Source organism: Rhinoderma darwinii, chromosome 2 (genome assembly GCF_050947455.1).
Source record: "Rhinoderma darwinii isolate aRhiDar2 chromosome 2, aRhiDar2.hap1, whole genome shotgun sequence".
NCBI lineage: Eukaryota > Metazoa > Chordata > Amphibia > Anura > Rhinodermatidae > Rhinoderma > Rhinoderma darwinii.
The window spans coordinates 212,040,038-212,062,768 of record NC_134688.1 but is presented as its reverse complement, the minus strand read 5'-3'; the positions used below and the strand labels follow the sequence as shown (position 1 = coordinate 212,062,768).

The 22,731-nt window shown below is 38.6% G+C and overlaps 1 protein-coding gene across 2 annotated transcripts in view; it reads left to right on the top strand.

The window, feature by feature from the left end:
- The first annotated feature begins 2,020 nt into the window (after positions 1–2,020).
- Positions 2,021–22,731, top strand: part of CBLB (Cbl proto-oncogene B) — a 157,888-nt gene continuing 137,177 nt past the window's right edge. For both annotated transcript variants that reach the window (XM_075852808.1, XM_075852807.1), the window contains exon 1: positions 2,021–2,522. In XM_075852808.1, coding sequence (XP_075708923.1) covers positions 2,325–2,522 — 198 coding nt within the window. In that variant the 5' untranslated portion in view covers positions 2,021–2,324. The remainder of the gene's footprint in view (positions 2,523–22,731) is intronic.

The window sequence follows — 22,731 nt, the reverse complement described above, 5'->3', positions numbered from 1 at the left end:
GATGGAAACGGAAACCTTCTGGAATGGAGATAAATGGAAATTATTTGCAATGTCAGCATTTACCATTGAAATCAGTGGTAATACAAGCTTTGGTTTCCGTTTGCCTTTCCATTCATGGGTTACTCCGACAGAAAGCTGCAATGGAACCCGTGAACGGAAATGAAATGCAACGCTAATGTGAACAGGCCCTAACAGATGGGTTATTTTTATCATTGGTGTCAATGTAAAACGGATACAGACGGATTGTAAGCCATTTGCATCCCTTATTTTTATTTCAGTGGAATTTTTTTACGGTTCCGTTTTTATTCTGATCTAAAATCAGAACAGAGTAAAAGGATTATAGAACTCAAGTGTGAACTTAGGCCTCATGCACACGACCGTGTTTTTGCGTCCGCAATTCAACCGCAAATCCACGGGTTAATTGCGGACCCATTCATTTCTATGTGGCCATACCCACTATCCGTGTTTTCACGGCTCTCCGCATGTCCGCACATCCGTGCCGCAGAAACTCCGGACATGTCTTATTATGGGCCGCAAATGCGGTGCGGACATGCCAATAGAAGTCAATGGGCCCGTGGAAATTGCGGATACACCTCCGTGTGTCATCCGCAGTTTTGCGGATTTGCGGAAGTGTTGCTAGGCGACGACCGGGAATGAGTTCTGTCGTCATCATGTTTTACCTAGGCTTTTTTTTTTTCATCCGCATTTTGCGGATTACATACGGATGAACTGCGGAGGACATACGGATGAACTGCGGATGACATTTCACGGAACACGGTCCTGGAATTTGCGGACCAGAAAAACACTACGGTCGTGTGCATGAGGCCTTAGCCTAATACATATACTAATAAATTATAATACACAATAAAAAAATAACCCTTGTTGTGAACTGTTTCCATATAGTTAGGCCTCATGCACACGACCGTAGCCATGTGCACGGCCGTGATTTTCGGGTCGGCTGGCCGCGGAGTGTCACCCGCGAGCCGTCCGCAGGCTCATATTTTCTATGAGCCTGGACCGTAATAAGCCGTAATAACACGGCCGTAATAAGGCATGTCCGTTCTTTTTGCGGTCCAGGCTCCTGGGCCATGCACGGACCGTGGAAACCACGGTCGTGTGTATGGGCCCATTGAAATGAATGGGGCCGCAATTCACCCGTGGATTTCCGGGGGAATTGCGGCTGCAAAAGCACGTTCGAAAGTGTGTTTAGTTACATACACTATACCTGCTGGTGCAGCTGCGACTCTTTTTGCAACTTTTTATAATTTAACCACGTGTCCAAGGGCTGGTTCAGGCAGATTTCAATCGGCGCTACTTCCCAGGCCCTTTTACACGAGCCAATGCTATACTTAATGGGAACGAACTAATGTTAGTACGATCATTCGATCCCCATCAGTTTGCATCATTGTCGGCAGCACATCCCGTCGGCTGATCGGTTCCCTTTTTACACGGGCCAATAATCGGCCGAACGAGAGTTCTTAGGAACGCTCGCTCCCGTTTTTTGTCCCGTGTAAATGTGTCTTAATGTGAATTACAAAGTGACTGATGTGGTGGAAATGTTTTGGAGCAAATACTTAAGAAATCATATGCACAAAGTACACACTTTTATTTCCACACAAAATGCACCAGAAAAGTGCTGAACGGAGTTTGCGACCTGTGGGCCTATATTCGGGAATTGCTATCTATGCCGTTTCCTGGATCAGTAGCTTCCAGTATATTATATTCAATCTACTATATTTCAGGTGGAATAATGATACAAGATGCTACTTCTGAGGGATGATAAGTGGAGGGTAAGACATGATACAATCCACAGATGACTTGGGGAAGTGAGATGGTTACATTGAATAATCACCAGCAATAGTGTATAAACGAGAAAACCTCCTCTAAGCCCCGCCATCTGTCTGACTAGCCACATGTTCCCAGCTGGCCCTGCCTCATTTGCTTGGTGCCCCCTCCCCTGGTTGGAGCACCTCTCTGCTCCCCACCTGCCCTCCCCCTCATTCTAGCGCCGCTGGCTTTAGCTGAGGGACACACTTGAGGTAACTGGCGCTTTAAAGGGGCCGTGCAGGATTAAACCAGCCCTGCTCAGCTCTTCCCATCCTCCTCCTCCGGTGACCTCACTACTTGCTCAGCCTGCAGCTCGGATGAGAAGGGGGAAAGGAGGGGAGAGAGAGTTCCTAGAGCCCGGCAAAAGGGGCACATACTCGGCGCCGGGTGTCTCATGACCAGCGGCCACTCCTGCACAGACACCCGCTACACCCTGCGTTTTGTGTCCTTGCGGAGATTCAGGCCGCGCTTCCTTCCTTATTCCTGTCTCCAACACCATGGCCAGCAGCGGAGGCAGCAATAGTACAATCAGCAGCGCCCCAACCGGGCGTATCCTGGGTGCCCGGAGCGCCAACCCCCGCAAGGCCCGCATCCAGGGCTTCATCGATGCCATTCAGGATGCTGTGGGACCCCCGAAACAGGCGGCGGCCGATAGGCGGACAGTGGAGAAGACCTGGAAACTAATGGACAAAGTGGTAAGAGGAGGGCGTCATGTGGTTGTCACGGTGCCCATTCATGTCATGCTCTGCCCGGGAGAGTTGTAGAACATTGTACGGGGAAACAACATAGTTTGGGATCTTTAACCTCCTCCCCTCTTCTCCCTCTCCCTAGTAAACTTTATTAACCAGTGCGCTGCCTGAGAGAATAGCATTGTGTGAGAGGGAGCAAACTTTATATACCGCTGGACCTGTCATCACACTACTGTATTGGGAGAGGAGATCGATAAAGTACACAACATTACACAGGAGACAGGATTACTACATGTAATGACTATCCACTACATGTAATGACTATCCTCTACATGTAATGACTATCCACTACATGTAATAACTATCCACTACGTGTAATAACTATCCACTACGTGTAATGACTATCCACTACGTGTAATAACTATCCACTACGTGTAATGACTATCCTCTACGTGTAATGACTATCCACTACGTGTAATAACTATCCACTACGTGTAATAACTATCCACTACGTGTAATGACTATCCACTACGTGTAATAACTATCCACTACGTGTAATGACTATCCTCTACGTGTAATGACTATCCACTACGTGTAATAACTATCCACTACGTGTAATGACTATCCTCTACATGTAATGACTATCCACTACATGTAATAACTATCCACTACGTGTAATAACTATCCACTACGTGTAATGACTATCCACTACGTGTAATGACTATCCACTACGTGTAATGACTATCCACTACGTGTAATAACTATCCACTACGTGTAATGACTATCCACTACGTGTAATGACTATCCACTACGTGTAATGACTATCCACTACGTGCAATGACTATCCACTACGTGTAATGACTATCCACTACCTGTAATGACTATCCACTACGTGTAATGACTATCCACTACGTGTAATGACTATCCACTACGTGTAATGACTATCCACTACGTGTAATGACTATCCTCTACGTGTAATGACTATCCACTACGTGCAATGACTATCCACTACGTACAATGACTATCCACTACGTGTAATGACTATCCACTACGTGTAATGACTATCCACTACATGTAATGACTATCCACTACATGTAATGACTATCCACTACGTGTAATGACTATCCACTACGTGCAATGACTATCCACTACGTGTAATGACTATCCTCTACGTGTAATAACTATCCACTATACGTAATATCTTTATCCACTTCTGTTCATGTAATAACTCTGTCCAGTAGACTTAATAACTCTTTCCACTACTGTACATGTAATAACTATATTCACTACATGGAATAACTCTATCCACTACTGTACATGTAATAGCTATATTCACTACATGGAATAACTCTATCCACTACTGTACATGTAATAGCTATATTCACTACATGGAATAACTATCCACTACTGTACATGTAATAGCTATATTCACTACATGGAATAACTATCCACTACTGTACATGTAATAACTATATTCACTACATGGAATAACTCTATCCACTACTGTACATGTAATAACTATATTCACTACATGGAATAACTCTATCCACTACTGTACATGTAATAACTATATTCACTACATGGAATAACTATCCACTACTGTACATGTAATAGCTATATTCACTACATGGAATAACTCTATCCACTACTGTACATGTAATAGCTATATTCACTACATGGAATAACTATCCACTACTGTACATGTAATAGCTATATTCACTACATGGAATAACTCTATCCACTACTGTACATGTAATAGCTATATTCACTACATGGAATAACTCTATCCACTACTGTACATGTAATAACTATATTCACTACATGGAATAACTATCCACTACTGTACATGTAATAGCTATATTCACTACATGGAATAACTCTATCCACTACTGTACATGTAATAGCTATATTCACTACATGGAATAACTATCCACTACTGTACATGTAATAGCTATATTCACTACATGGAATAACTCTATCCACTACTGTACATGTAATAACTATATTCACTACATGGAATAACTCTATCCACTACTGTACATGTAATAGCTATATTCACTACATGGAATAACTCTATCCACTACTGTACATGTAATAACTATATTCACTACATGGAATAACTCTATCCACTACTGTACATGTAATAACTATATTCACTACATGGAATAACTCTTTCCACTACTGTACATGTAATAGCTATATTCACTACATGGAATAACTATCCACTACTGTACATGTAATAGCTATATTCACTACATGGAATAACTCTTTCCACTACTGTACATGTAATAGCTATATTCACTACATGGAATAACTCTATCCACTACTGTACATGTAATAGCTATATTCACTACATGGAATAACTCTATCCACTACTGTACATGTAATAGCTATATTCACTACATGGAATAACTCTTTCCACTACTGTACATGTAATAGCTATATTCACTACATGGAATAACTCTATCCACTACTGTACATGTAATAACTATATTCACTACATGGAATAACTCTTTCCACTACTGTACATGTAATAGCTATATTCACTACATGGAATAACTCTATCCACTACTGTACATGTAATAACTATATTCACTACATGGAATAACTCTATCCACTACTGTACATGTAATAACTATATTCACTACATGGAATAACACTTTCCACTACTGTACATGTAATAGCTATATTCACTACATGGAATAACTATCCACTACTGTACATGTAATTAATATATTCACTACATGGAATAACTCTTTCCATTACTGTACATGTAATAGCTATATTCACTACATGGAATAACTATCCACTACTGTACATGTAATAGCTATATTCACTACATGGAATAACTCTTTCCACTACTGTACATGTAATAGCTATATTCACTACATGGAATAACTATCCACTACTGTACATGTAATAACTATATTCACTACATGGAATAACTATATTCACTACATGGAATAACTCTATCCACTACTGTACATGTAATAACTATATTCACTACATGGAATAACTTTATCCACTACTGTACATGTAATAGCTATATTCACTACATGGAATAACTATCCACTACTGTACATGTAATAACTATATTCACTACATGGAATAACTATATTCACTACATGGAATAACTATCCACTACTGTACATGTAATAACTATATTCACTACATGGAATAACTATATTCACTACATGGAATAACTCTATCCACTACTGTACATGTAATAACTATATTCACTACATGGAATAACTTTATCCACTACTGTACATGTAATAGCTATATTCACTACATGGAATAACTCTATCCACTACTGTACATGTAATAGCTATATTCACTACATGGAATAACTCTTTCCACTACTGTACATGTAATAGCTATATTCACTACATGGAATAACTCTTTCCACTACTGTACATGTAATAACTATATTCACTACATGGAATAACTCTTTCCACTACTGTACATGTAATAGCTATATTCACTACATGGAATAACTCTTTCCACTACTGTACATGTAATAACTATATTCACTACATGGAATAACTCTTTCCACTACTGTACATGTAATAGCTATATTCACTACATGGAATAACTCTTTCCACTACTGTACATGTAATAACTATATTCACTACATGGAATAACTCTTTCCACTACTGTACATGTAATAACTATATTCACTACATGTAATAACTCTATCCACTACTGTACATGTAATAGCTATATTCACTACATGGAATAACTATCCACTACTGTACATGTAATTAATATATTCACTACATGGAATAACTATCCACTACTGTACATGTAATAGCTATATTCACTACATGGAATAACTCTTTCCACTACTGTACATGTAATAACTATATTCACTACATGGAATAACTATATCCACTACTGTACATGTAATAGCTATATTCACTACATGGAATAACTCTTTCCACTACTGTACATGTAATAACTATATTCACTACATGGAATAACTCTATCCACTACTGTACATGTAATAACTATATTCACTACATGGAATAACTCTATCCACTACTGTACATGTAATAGCTATATTCACTACATGGAATAACTCTATCCACTACTGTACATGTAATAGCTATATTCACTACATGGAATAACTCTTTCCACTACTGTACATGTAATAACTATATTCACTACATGGAATAACTCTTTCCACTACTGTACATGTAATAGCTATATTCACTACATGGAATAACTCTATCCACTACTGTACATGTAATAGCTATATTCACTACATGGAATAACTATCCACTACTGTACATGTAATAGCTATATTCACTACATGGAATAACTCTTTCCACTACTGTACATGTAATAACTATATTCACTACATGGAATAACTCTTTCCACTACTGTACATGTAATAACTATATTCACTACATGGAATAACTCTTTCCACTACTGTACATGTAATAGCTATATTCACTACATGGAATAACTCTTTCCACTACTGTACATGTAATAACTATATTCACTACATGGAATAACTCTTTCCACTACTGTACATGTAATAGCTATATTCACTACATGGAATAACTCTTTCCACTACTGTACATGTAATAACTATATTCACTACATGGAATAACTCTTTCCACTACTGTACATGTAATAGCTATATTCACTACATGGAATAACTCTTTCCACTACTGTACATGTAATAACTATATTCACTACATGGAATAACTCTTTCCACTACTGTACATGTAATAACTATATTCACTACATGTAATAACTCTATCCACTACTGTACATGTAATAGCTATATTCACTACATGGAATAACTATCCACTACTGTACATGTAATTAATATATTCACTACATGGAATAACTATCCACTACTGTACATGTAATAGCTATATTCACTACATGGAATAACTCTTTCCACTACTGTACATGTAATAACTATATTCACTACATGGAATAACTCTATCCACTACTGTACATGTAATAGCTATATTCACTACATGGAATAACTCTTTCCACTACTGTACATGTAATAACTATATTCACTACATGGAATAACTCTATCCACTACTGTACATGTAATAGCTATATTCACTACATGGAATAACTCTATCCACTACTGTACATGTAATAGCTATATTCACTACATGGAATAACTCTTTCCACTACTGTACATGTAATAACTATATTCACTACATGGAATAACTCTTTCCACTACTGTACATGTAATAGCTATATTCACTACATGGAATAACTCTATCCACTACTGTACATGTAATAGCTATATTCACTACATGGAATAACTATCCACTACTGTACATGTAATAGCTATATTCACTACATGGAATAACTCTTTCCACTACTGTACATGTAATAACTATATTCACTACATGGAATAACTCTTTCCACTACTGTACATGTAATAGCTATATTCACTACATGGAATAACTATCCACTACTGTACATGTAATAGCTATATTCACTACATGGAATAACTATCCACTACTGTACATGTAATAGCTATATTCACTACATGGAATAACTCTATCCACTACTGTACATGTAATAGCTATATTCACTACATGGAATAACTCTATCCACTACTGTACATGTAATAACTATATTCACTACATGGAATAACTATCCACTACTGTACATGTAATAGCTATATTCACTACATGGAATAACTCTATCCACTACTGTACATGTAATAGCTATATTCACTACATGGAATAACTATCCACTACTGTACATGTAATAGCTATATTCACTACATGGAATAACTCTATCCACTACTGTACATGTAATAACTATATTCACTACATGGAATAACTCTATCCACTACTGTACATGTAATAGCTATATTCACTACATGGAATAACTCTATCCACTACTGTACATGTAATAACTATATTCACTACATGGAATAACTCTATCCACTACTGTACATGTAATAACTATATTCACTACATGGAATAACTCTTTCCACTACTGTACATGTAATAGCTATATTCACTACATGGAATAACTATCCACTACTGTACATGTAATAGCTATATTCACTACATGGAATAACTCTTTCCACTACTGTACATGTAATAGCTATATTCACTACATGGAATAACTCTATCCACTACTGTACATGTAATAGCTATATTCACTACATGGAATAACTCTATCCACTACTGTACATGTAATAGCTATATTCACTACATGGAATAACTCTTTCCACTACTGTACATGTAATAGCTATATTCACTACATGGAATAACTCTATCCACTACTGTACATGTAATAGCTATATTCACTACATGGAATAACACTTTCCACTACTGTACATGTAATAGCTATATTCACTACATGGAATAACTATCCACTACTGTACATGTAATAACTATATTCACTACATGGAATAACTATATTCACTACATGGAATAACTTTATCCACTACTGTACATGTAATAACTATATTCACTACATGGAATAACTTTATCCACTACTGTACATGTAATAGCTATATTCACTACATGGAATAACTCTATCCACTACTGTACATGTAATAACTATATTCACTACATGGAATAACTATCCACTACTGTACATGTAATAGCTATATTCACTACATGGAATAACTCTATCCACTACTGTACATGTAATAGCTATATTCACTACATGGAATAACTATCCACTACTGTACATGTAATAGCTATATTCACTACATGGAATAACTCTATCCACTACTGTACATGTAATAACTATATTCACTACATGGAATAACTCTATCCACTACTGTACATGTAATAGCTATATTCACTACATGGAATAACTATCCACTACTGTACATGTAATAGCTATATTCACTACATGGAATAACTCTATCCACTACTGTACATGTAATAGCTATATTCACTACATGGAATAACTCTATCCACTACTGTACATGTAATAACTATATTCACTACATGGAATAACTATCCACTACTGTACATGTAATAGCTATATTCACTACATGGAATAACTCTATCCACTACTGTACATGTAATAGCTATATTCACTACATGGAATAACTATCCACTACTGTACATGTAATAGCTATATTCACTACATGGAATAACTCTATCCACTACTGTACATGTAATAACTATATTCACTACATGGAATAACTCTATCCACTACTGTACATGTAATAGCTATATTCACTACATGGAATAACTCTATCCACTACTGTACATGTAATAACTATATTCACTACATGGAATAACTCTATCCACTACTGTACATGTAATAACTATATTCACTACATGGAATAACTCTTTCCACTACTGTACATGTAATAGCTATATTCACTACATGGAATAACTATCCACTACTGTACATGTAATAGCTATATTCACTACATGGAATAACTCTTTCCACTACTGTACATGTAATAGCTATATTCACTACATGGAATAACTCTATCCACTACTGTACATGTAATAGCTATATTCACTACATGGAATAACTCTATCCACTACTGTACATGTAATAGCTATATTCACTACATGGAATAACTCTTTCCACTACTGTACATGTAATAGCTATATTCACTACATGGAATAACTCTATCCACTACTGTACATGTAATAACTATATTCACTACATGGAATAACTCTTTCCACTACTGTACATGTAATAGCTATATTCACTACATGGAATAACTCTATCCACTACTGTACATGTAATAACTATATTCACTACATGGAATAACTCTATCCACTACTGTACATGTAATAACTATATTCACTACATGGAATAACACTTTCCACTACTGTACATGTAATAGCTATATTCACTACATGGAATAACTATCCACTACTGTACATGTAATTAATATATTCACTACATGGAATAACTCTTTCCATTACTGTACATGTAATAGCTATATTCACTACATGGAATAACTATCCACTACTGTACATGTAATAGCTATATTCACTACATGGAATAACTCTTTCCACTACTGTACATGTAATAGCTATATTCACTACATGGAATAACTATCCACTACTGTACATGTAATAACTATATTCACTACATGGAATAACTATATTCACTACATGGAATAACTCTATCCACTACTGTACATGTAATAACTATATTCACTACATGGAATAACTTTATCCACTACTGTACATGTAATAGCTATATTCACTACATGGAATAACTATCCACTACTGTACATGTAATAACTATATTCACTACATGGAATAACTATATTCACTACATGGAATAACTATCCACTACTGTACATGTAATAACTATATTCACTACATGGAATAACTATATTCACTACATGGAATAACTCTATCCACTACTGTACATGTAATAACTATATTCACTACATGGAATAACTTTATCCACTACTGTACATGTAATAGCTATATTCACTACATGGAATAACTCTATCCACTACTGTACATGTAATAGCTATATTCACTACATGGAATAACTCTTTCCACTACTGTACATGTAATAGCTATATTCACTACATGGAATAACTCTTTCCACTACTGTACATGTAATAACTATATTCACTACATGGAATAACTCTTTCCACTACTGTACATGTAATAGCTATATTCACTACATGGAATAACTCTTTCCACTACTGTACATGTAATAACTATATTCACTACATGGAATAACTCTTTCCACTACTGTACATGTAATAGCTATATTCACTACATGGAATAACTCTTTCCACTACTGTACATGTAATAACTATATTCACTACATGGAATAACTCTTTCCACTACTGTACATGTAATAACTATATTCACTACATGTAATAACTCTATCCACTACTGTACATGTAATAGCTATATTCACTACATGGAATAACTATCCACTACTGTACATGTAATTAATATATTCACTACATGGAATAACTATCCACTACTGTACATGTAATAGCTATATTCACTACATGGAATAACTCTTTCCACTACTGTACATGTAATAACTATATTCACTACATGGAATAACTCTTTCCACTACTGTACATGTAATAACTATATTCACTACATGGAATAACTCTTTCCACTACTGTACATGTAATAGCTATATTCACTACATGGAATAACTCTATCCACTACTGTACATGTAATAGCTATATTCACTACATGGAATAACTATCCACTACTGTACATGTAATAGCTATATTCACTACATGGAATAACTCTTTCCACTACTGTACATGTAATAACTATATTCACTACATGGAATAACTCTTTCCACTACTGTACATGTAATAGCTATATTCACTACATGGAATAACTATCCACTACTGTACATGTAATTAATATATTCACTACATGGAATAACTATCCACTACTGTACATGTAATAGCTATATTCACTACATGGAATAACTCTTTCCACTACTGTACATGTAATAGCTATATTCACTACATGGAATAACTCTTTCCACTACTGTACATGTAATAACTATATTCACTACATGGAATAACTCTTTCCACTACTGTACATGTAATAGCTATATTCACTACATGGAATAACTCTATCCACTACTGTACATGTAATAGCTATATTCACTACATGGAATAACTCTTTCCACTACTGTACATGTAATAACTATATTCACTACATGGAATAACTCTTTCCACTACTGTACATGTAATAGCTATATTCACTACATGGAATAACTATCCACTACTGTACATGTAATAACTATATTCACTACATGGAATAACTCTATCCACTACTGTACATATTCACTACATGGAATAACTCTATCCACTACTGTACATGTAATAACTATATTCACTACATGGAATAACTCTATCCACTAATGTACATGTAATAACTATATTCACTACATGGAATAACTCTATCCACTACTGTACATGTAATAGCTATATTCACTACATGGAATAACTTTCCACTACTGTACATGTAATAACTATATTCACTACATGGAATAACTCTATCCACTACTGTACATGTAATAACTATATTCACTACATGGAATAACTCTATCCACTACTGTACATGTAATAACTATATTCACTACATGGAATAACTTTCCACTACTGTACATGTAATAACTATATTCACTACATGGAATAACTCTATCCACTACTGTACATGTAATAGCTATATTCACTACATGGAATAACTCTATCCACTACTGTACATGTAATAACTATATTCACTACATGGAATAACTTTCCACTACTGTACATGTAATAACTATATTCACTACATGTAACAACTATCCGGGACATGTTCAGTTGGGAGAGTGGAATGCTTTGTATACAAACGCTGGCGGAGAAGGAAGTTGTAGGATAATCATTTAGAATAATTGGCGTTGAAGAGGGTCCACATGACATATGGCTTCTCTTGCTGAAAGAGGGGGTGGATACTTGTTAGAATATGTTTTTTGATGGCTTTGATCCCACCATAACCTTACTAGTTATCCTGTTAGATATGAGAACGGAAAGTTAATGAGTACACTGTATAGGGTATATGTTCTTAAAAAGATGTCACTGCTAGACATAAGTCCTAATAAAGAAAAGCTAGTGGGTGCATCTGCTGTAGACAATTGGTGTATCTGAACCTCATTGACCGGTCAGAAGGGACAAGTCTAAAATGTTGGCAGTTTCTTACTAAACCACAGAGTCCCTGTAAAGTCCATGATTCTGCGCAGACACGTGAAAGTACTTGTACTGTAATGTAGATCTAAGCATAAAGTAAGACGATGGGGAGCAAGCTACTTGAAATAAAAGTGGGCTTTGCTCACTTTCCTTTTAAGTAGCTTGCTCCCTATTTGTCACCTGGCAAACCTTTTATTATTAGGGCTAACAGACAAATAAGCTAGTGGGCACATGTGTGGGTCATAACATTGCCTCCTGCAAACTACACAGAGGCCCACACTGAGGGGTCGCACATCAGACCTTTCTAAGGGTTCGTCCATACGTAACGGAACTGCTGCGTATTTTCCATCCGTAATTGCGGACGGAAAATGCGCAGCCGAATACAGTAGCAGCAAAGTGGGTGAGCTTTAATAAATCTCATCCACACGCTGCGTACAATTTCGGACCAGAAATCCACCTGCGGTGCGTATTTTTCGTACTGTAGCATGTCGATTCCTGATGTGGACAGAATTGCTGCATTTTTCGGAGGAGATGTCTCCATCTCCCAGCATTGATATAAACGCAGCGAAATCCAAATGGTGCGGTTTTTCCGCAGCGGAATTTCTGTTAGTTTCTGCGGAATTGCTGCAGACATTTTCTGCAGAAATTCCGTTATGTGTGGACAAGCCCTTAGTCGACACATGATTCACCTTGGTGCCAGTATGCTTTTCTGATTTTCATGTATAGATTGAGACATAAGACCCATAATATTTAAATGTACGTCTATCTTTAGCGTGTCTTTCATTAATGTCAGGTATTGCGTTCCATGCAGTCCCGTGTTCCACCTATTGGTGCCCTGGTATAGATATTGCATCAGGTCCCTGGAGGTTCAAGCTTCACCTCTGTCAAGAGTTCAGTAGACGCATGAAATGATTTAGTGATGGTTGATGCTTGTTGTTTTGTCATGTCCTGATCATAATCACACTAAACTACAAAGTATCTTTACTGAGAGGAGCCATAAATACAGGAACTAAAGTGGCATATCCTGTACAGGAGCAATCACCCACCGAAAATTCTTATGAACCATAACACAGAGGACACATTTTATTGTCATTTTCAGAAACCCAATTGTGCTGTCATAGAACAAGGAAGTGTTTGACCCAGTTACCCTATTTTTGGGAACATAACAGAAAATGAAGACTTGTCTCTTCCTTTGGAGGACCCTTTTCATCTATGCATTACGCAGACTGCCCTTTGATTTTAATTGGTGTTGTGTAATGCTTCAATTTTCCTGAAGTGTTGCTGTGGTTAAACACTTGTTGATTAATTTCCCCAGAGATTGCAACTCATTATTTTGGGGGAAGGGGGTATAACAGCATGAGACCATTAGTTTGTCTTTGAGACTCTTCTATCAAACAGACTCTCCAAAAGAGCAACCCCTTTAAATCTGATTACTTCATCATGCTTCCGGCGAGGCCCCGTAGATAGTTCTACAGGAGTTCCCGATATGTCATGGTCAGTTGGCACAAGGATACAAATAAACATTCCTTCTATTTAGGGCAATTATTTCCCTATTGGTTTGGGATGTATCGGACATTTTTATTTTGTGAGGATCCCTGTCTGGGCTGGAGAAGCTTTGCATCCTGCTCATTACAATGGAAGTAAACGGCTACAACTATATACAGGTACTATCTTTTGTAGGTAAATTCAGGTAGAGGATAGTTGTATAGACTTTAATTTAGGCCCCAAAAATAGGGAATCTGAATAGTTTTATTGGAATCATTGTAGATATGAATACACTATAGGAACCTGCTTTGGAGATGTGCAGTATACTTCTCCTTCGGATCGGCCATTAATATTAGATTTGTGTGGGTCACGATGAGCTTCTTGAGCGGGATGCAAGGCTCTTACAAACAATGCAGCATCATTGTTTACCTACAGGTTTCAGACTGTTCGTACTTGCACATGCTATTACTTTCATAGCGAATTTGTAAGGTATTTCAGCACAAAAGTATCTTTGTGTGCAAGAATGAACAAAAATGAAACCTATGTAAACAATGGAGAGGCCGAAGCGTCGCAACACCTTTAAACAGCTGATCGGTGACCCCCTCCAATCTGATATAATGGCCTATCAATCTTGAAATCCTGGATAGGCCCTTTAGGCTAGGATCACACGCACCGTTTTTTTGGCCAAACACGGAAGTGGACACGAGAAAGGAGATGCATTTATTTTTTCTATATACCTTTCCTTCCTTTTTACATCCACCTCTGGCTTTGGCTCAAAAAACTGAGCAAAAAATGTCATATGTGATCTTGGCCTTAAAAAGACGATCCGTGAGTAGGTTCAAACACACAGTTCTGATGCAGTTTTTGGTGCAGTTTTAGGCTCCATATCCTAAAAGAAGTTTGAGGAAAAAACTGATATTCCCTGTCACTGCTAACTGGTAAAACCCTTCTTGAGTAAATACAAATGCTATCATAGCATTTGTATTTTACCTGATGAAGAGGCCGGTCCGGCCTTGAAGCGCGTAGTAATTAAAACAATATCTGATATTACATTTGATTGTTTTAAATCCTCATTACTCAAGAAGGGTTTTACCAGTACCAGGGAATATCTGTTTTTTCCTCAAACTTCCAAAATTACCATTTACCACTGGATCCGGATCGGAACCTTGGCTGCAGCAATATTTTAAAACACGTTTTCAAGGATGTTGTGCTCCTAGCGCAACTAACCAGGTCAGCAGAACTGATCACCGATCTGTGGCTTTTTTATTTTATCATTTGATGCACTGTGTGCGCTTTGTGTTGTTTTTTCTCCTCTACTGTTTAGATATCCAAAAGGAAGGATAGGTATATGGTTGAGTTCACACAGGGCGGATAACAGGGCGGATACTCTGCGTAAAAGCACGCAGCGTATCCGCCCTGTGCACCGCAGGGAATTATGGGCGAAAAACAGCAGCACTTGCTAGCAGTCCAGCCTCCTGGGATGACGTTTTATCCCAGGAGACAGCTGCAGCGGTAGTCACATGGGATGAAGCGTCATCCAAGGGGGCCGGCTCTCTGACGTCATCCAGGTTGGCCTTCTCTGATAACATTTCTTCCCATGTGACTGCCGCTATTGCCTGTGATTAGCTGCTGCGGTCACATGGGATGAAACGTCATCCCAGGAGGCCGGCCTGGGCGAAGAAACAGTCTTCTGTGTAAGTATAAGGTTTTCTTTTTTTCCTGAGTTGTGTTTTTTGCGGCGGAATCGATGTGAACACGCTGCAAAAAAACGCAACAACTGCTATTTGTTGCAGGTTTTACCCATTGAATTCAGTGGGGAAAACCCGCTACAAATAAGCAGTGATTACGCAAATACAATTGACATGCTGCGGAATAAAATTCCGCACCGCAGGTCAATTTCTGAGCGTTTTTTCTACTCAGTATTTACGCTTTGTGTGGATGGGATTTGTCCTATCTCATCCACTTTGCTGCTGTATTTGCTGCAGATTTTCGCAGTATTTACGCAATGTGTGAACTGACCCTTAAGAAAAGACTGATGCATCTGCTTCCTTTTGTGTCCACTCCAGTGTTTGGCTAAAAAACTGAGCCAAAAACGGCAGGCCTTAGAGTATATGCATATGCTTCTGCTTCAGATTTTTGCATCGTTTTTGTGGTTGGAAATATTTATCTGTAATTTTTTCACAAAATATGTGATAAAACTTTGTCGGAAACAATGAGGAAAGTGTGAACAAGAAGAAGAGGCACTAACTGAAGACTACTGTGGTGTGGTGGACACTTGAGGGTTGTACGACTGCTTTATGAAACATCATGTTTTACTTGTCAATGTGTTGAGTTGTTTCTAGACTATTTGTCATAAAACATTGTTGCAGAAAGCATGGGAACATTGTCTTTTTTGGGTGGGCCGACCAGAAGGTTCTTTGTGTTTAAATCTCCCCGGTTTCCTGAACGTGGGAGATGGTACATGAGACCTGGTTATGTAGTAAGTCAGGGTTAATTTTTAACGTTAAACCAAAAAAGAATATCTAAAAAAATACACATTTATTTAATCAATAAATATAATTTAAATTTTTATGAATTCACAATTAGGCCTCATTTACACGAGCGTGTGCGTTTTGCGCACGCAAAAAAACGCAGCGTTTTGCGTGCGCAAAAGGCACTTGACAGCTCCGTGTGTCATCAGTGTATGATGCGCGGCTGCGTGATTTTCGCGCAGCCGCCATCATAGAGATGAGGCTAGTCGACGTCAGTCACTGTCCAGGGTGCTGAAAGAGTTAACTGATCGGCAGTAACTCTTTCAGCACCCTCGACAGTGAATTCCGATCACCATATCGAGTAACCTGTTAAAAAAAAAAGAGGTTCGTACTTACCGAGAGCTTCCCGCCCGTTGCCTTGGTGACGCGCCTCTCTTGACATCTGGCCCCACCACCCTGGATGACGCGGCAGTCCATGTGACCGCTGCAGCCTGTGCTTGGCTTGTGATTGGCTGCAGCTGTCACTTGGACTGAATTGTCATCCCGGGAGGTCAGACTGGAGGAAGAAGCCGGGAGTTATCGGTAAGTCAGAACTTTTTTTTTTTTTTTACACATTCACGTATATTGGGATCGGAAGTCACTGTCCATGGTGCTGAACCAGTTTAACTCTTTCAGCACCCTGGACAGTGACTGTCTCCTGACGTCGCGTACCAGAACATTTTTTTGCCGGGTTCGGTCAAAACGAGTTCGGCCGAACCCGGTGAAGTTCGGTTCGGACGGTTCGCTCATCTCTAAGAAACTCTGTTTGGATGTTAGTAAACAGAAAAGCACGTGGTGCTTTTCTGTTTACATTCAGAGTTTGACAGCTCTTGCGCGAATCACGCAGTTCGCACGGAAGTGCTTCCGTGCGACCTGCGTGGTTTTCACGCACCCATTGACTTCAATGGGTGCGTGATGTGCGATAAACGCTGAATTTTAGAACATGTCGTGAGTTTTTTTCAGCGCACTCACGCTGAGCAAAACTCACGGACTGTCTGCATGCCCCCATAGACTTGTATAGGTCCGTGCGACCCACGTGAAAAGCACGCGAGTCGCACAGACGTATATCATGTTCGTGTCAATGAGGCCTTAAACAAACCTAACCCCCCTACAAATATGTACTACAGACATATAAGAAACATTTATATAAAATCAACCAGGTGTAACACCATCATAGTCATAATTCATAGTTGATCCACAGATAACAATAGTTACAAGCACGGGCAGTTAATCAAAAAATGTTAGTAATAACCCACGCCTGTAGAGTACTCGAGGCAGTGATCCTCAAAAATACAAACCATTGCAAATAAGTATACCTGTGGAAGACATGATGGTGGTTGGACCTTACACCAGGAGAAAATGCACCTTGACGCGCGTTTCACAACCTTCGTCAGGAGGTGAATGTGCTACTCAAAATCCTGGTTTAAATATTAAGTGGAGAGAGTGATTGCCAATGGCGCATGTCACATCACGTCCACAACATACGTCACTACGTCACTACATGCAATATGCCCATAATGGATGTCCGCCAATAGTATGACAAATTCCGGTCTGCGGCAGAGGGGTAGAGCAACGCGCATGCGCACAATCGCTGTAAGTATAATCGGTGCTTAACGTTTTTATTATTAAATGTTTTTAGAAAAAGGTAATCTATTATACAAAATAACAACCGATCCATCTGCCATCATGCCTCCACAAACAAAACCTAGATCAATAAGAATTGTATTAATTTATCAAACATAGAGCACAAGGGGGGGACTGAACCAGTATATCGATCCGTGAGAAAAAGACAAAATATTATAATAAACCCAAAAATCCAAAGAAAAAGAGGGGGGAAAAATAAAATAATTTGTGCTATAAAAAAAATAATAAAGTAAAATAATAAAATATAATGTATAAAAAATGTATAAATAAGAGTAGGGGGAATAAGAAACCCTGAAAATATCGCCATTGTTGAACAGTGGCATTGCCAGTCACTACATCACTATTAATAATACATATTTATATTTATGCATATGAAAAACTTGTACAAGTGTAAAGGTAATTTAAGAAGGCTACCATTGTTGTTTATACAAAAATAACCTAAAAAGTGAAAAATAATTTAATTGTTAACATCGCCAAACATTGGATTTTTTTATTGATGGTCACTTCTTTTTTTCCCCAAAGGGAAACTTTGAGGTCAGGCTGTGATAAACATCAGTTCAGGTGTACCAGCATGCCTTGCTCCACATTCTCCATTTGCTTCATATTCTAAACACTTTCAGTTTAAAACTCCGCGCGTGAGTGCTCTTCTTTTTATATATAATGGTCCAACAGTTTGCAACTTACACTTTTTTCATGAACAACTCCTCCAGTCTGTTATACTTTTTCATCTGATTCAACCACAGCAGTTATCCAAAACACATGACATACCAAAGCTGTTGGTCGGTGCTCAGTGTAAGGCTACATTCACACGAGCGTATCAGATTTACGCGCGTGAATCTGGTCCGTGTGTGTTACGTTATGCATCAGTGTGCTTTGTGAGTGGCATGCGTTATTCACGCACTTGCAAAGCACATTTTTTATTATTTTTCAATTGAATTGATGCGCAAATCACACAATCATTGACTTCAATGGGCGCGTAGGTGCGTGAAAATGCACCAATATAGGACATGCAGTGAGTTTCACGCAGCAGACACACGCATGTGTGAACGGCCCCATTGAAATCAATGGGTCCATGTGCTGCGCGTGATTTCCATGCGCAGCACATGGACGTTATTCACGTTCGTGTGAATGGGCCCTAAAACACTGAGCATGGCAGCAGTGAGCATGGTCGCTGGAGGTTGGCACACAACCTGGTCCCCTGTGGCTCTGCTCCATGTATAACTAAATACTGTTGCAAGAGACTTGAGAAAATGATTTTTTGCAGAGAAGGGCTGTTTTTTTCTTCTTTTAGGAATGAAGGTACACTAATAGGGAAGCTTTTAGTTTTTGTCTGGAACCTTAATGGAAACAACCGAAAGGAAATAGATACCTACTTGTAATTGTGCGATGCCTTGGCTTGTTCGAGATATAACTGGCTGTGCACATGCTAAATGTTTGGGCCACTGTAGGGTTCAGAGCAGAGGGAGCGCCATTTGGCTTTTGGAGAGCGGATTTTGCTTGGTAGTAGTTTTATTTGAGTATTGCTGGTGTTTCCGTTTATAATGTGGGGGTACATGTAAGCTGGGCAGAGTACATCAGGGGCATAGTCAGGAGGTATAATAATGGGGTAAAAAAACAATAACATAATCCATAGATGTGTGTTATGCTGTCAAGCAATCCTTTCTGCACAGGCCGGTGTCGCACTGATATATGGCGTCCTTTCTTATGCCCCTTTTGGTCCACACTCCGCACCTTTCCAGAATTGTGTTTTTTTTTTTTAAAGTTTTTTTTTTATACAGCGTTCACCACGCGTTATAAATTACATGTTAACTTTATTCTGCGGGTCAGTACGATTCCGGCGATACATATTTTATAGCACTTTTTTATGTTTTACAACGTTTTGCACAATAAAATTACTTTTGCAAAAAGAATGTATTTCTCTCTGTCGCCAAGTTGTGAGAATCATAACTGTTTAACTTTTTAGTCGACGGAGCTGTATGAGGGCTTGTTTTTTGAGAGGCGAGCTATAGTTTTTATAGTTACCGTTTTTGGATATGTGCGACTTTTTGATCACTTTTTATTTCAATATTTGTAGGGCAAAGTGACCAAAAAACAAACTCTGTTATAGTTTTTAACTTTATTTTTTTTGTTTTTTTTATGCTGTTCATCGCGTGCAATAAATAATATAATATTATTATACCTCAGGTCGTTACGGCCGCGGCGATACCAAATACGTATGGTTTATTATTTTTTTCAATAATAAATGACTTGATAAGGGAACAGGTCGATTGTGTTTTATTTTATTACTTGAAACTTTTATTATGTTTTCAAACTTGTATTTTTTTCCCTTTTTTTGTGACACTTTTTTTTTTTTTTATATTTTTTTTATACTTCTTCTTTTTTTACACTTTTTCAAGTCCCACTAGGGGACTTGAAGGTCCAACGGTCGGATGTTTTTTTTCTAATACATTGCACTACCTACGTAGAGCAATGTATTAGATCTGTCAGTTATTCACTGACATCAAGTCGATTAGGCTTCGCCTCCCGGTGGGGCCTAATCGGCTTCCGTAATGGCAGAGCAGTAGGTCATTGTGTCTCCTGTTGCCATAGCAGCAGTCGCCAGTCCTGATTTCCTGTCAGGGCTGGCGATCTGCTAGCAACCGCTAAGATGCAGCGATCGCTTTCGATTGCTGCATCGAAGGGGTTAATGGCAGGGATCGGAGCTAGCTCCGGTTCCTGCCGTTACAGGCGGATGTCAGCTGTAACATACTTCTGACTTGCACCACTCCTGAGCCGGCGCCATCTTGCCGGCAGCTATGGAAGCCGATCAGGCTCCGCCGCCTGGTGGGTCCTGACCGGCTTCCGTGCTAGGCAGACCGGGAGGCCAGTATTAGGCCTCTGGTTGCCATTGCAGCCAACGGAACTCCGGCAATTTCATTGCTGGGGTTCCGATGGGTTCCGATGAGCTGCAAACACCTTAAGTGGTTAACACCTTAAGGGGTTAATGGCGGGGATCGAAGCTAATTTCGGTCCCCGCCATTACAGCCGTTTGTTAGCTGTAAGATACCGCTGAGATCCGGCGATGATGGCATCGGCTCAGCTTCTGAGCCGGTGACAAACATTTGGCGTATGGATATGGCAATTTGCGGGAAGTCATGGCTTTCCATGGCATACCCATACGGCAAATGCCGGGAAGGGGTTAATATCTGAGATTTGATTAAATGTTGCATCTTTAATGTTTATGGATTAAAATGTGAAAACTAACAATACAGTTCACACATTTTTTACAGGCAGAAAAATCTGCTTCAAAATTCCTTCAGAAATTTTCAAGGCACATTTTGACCTGCCTGCAAATTCTTGCCGCGATTTTCACTGCGTTTTTCGGCTGCGGCCATTGAGCGCCATGGGCAAGAAAAGGCAGCGAGAAGCGCTTTCTTCCTCCCATTGATTTCAAAGGGAAGTCAGTGGCAAAACTGGGGCAAGAAAGCATGGCGCTTTTTTTACAGCGGGTGGCTAAAAAGCGCCGTGGGAAAAACGCCTCTGCCTTCCATTGAAATCAATGGGAGGCGGTTGCGGATGTTTTTCTGACGTATTTTCTGCGTCAAAATCCGCATAAAAAAAACTTTGTAAGGGTAATATTAAACGGCTCGACGTACGCCGTGTAAATGAGTGCCGATTATCGAGACAAAGATAATAGTTTTGTTATTTAAAATGATGCAATCAGCCGATGACTGATCGTTTACGCGTTCATCGGCTGATCGTTGCCCTGTTTACATGGGGCAATTATCGGGAATGAGCGTTTTGTGAACGCTGGTTTGCCTGATAATTGGCCGGTGTAAAAGGGCCTTAAAGTGTAGCTAAACGTTCGGCAAACTTCTGACATGTCATAGTGACATGTCAGAAGTTTGGAAGCGTGGGGGTCCGAGCACTGAGACCCCCACCA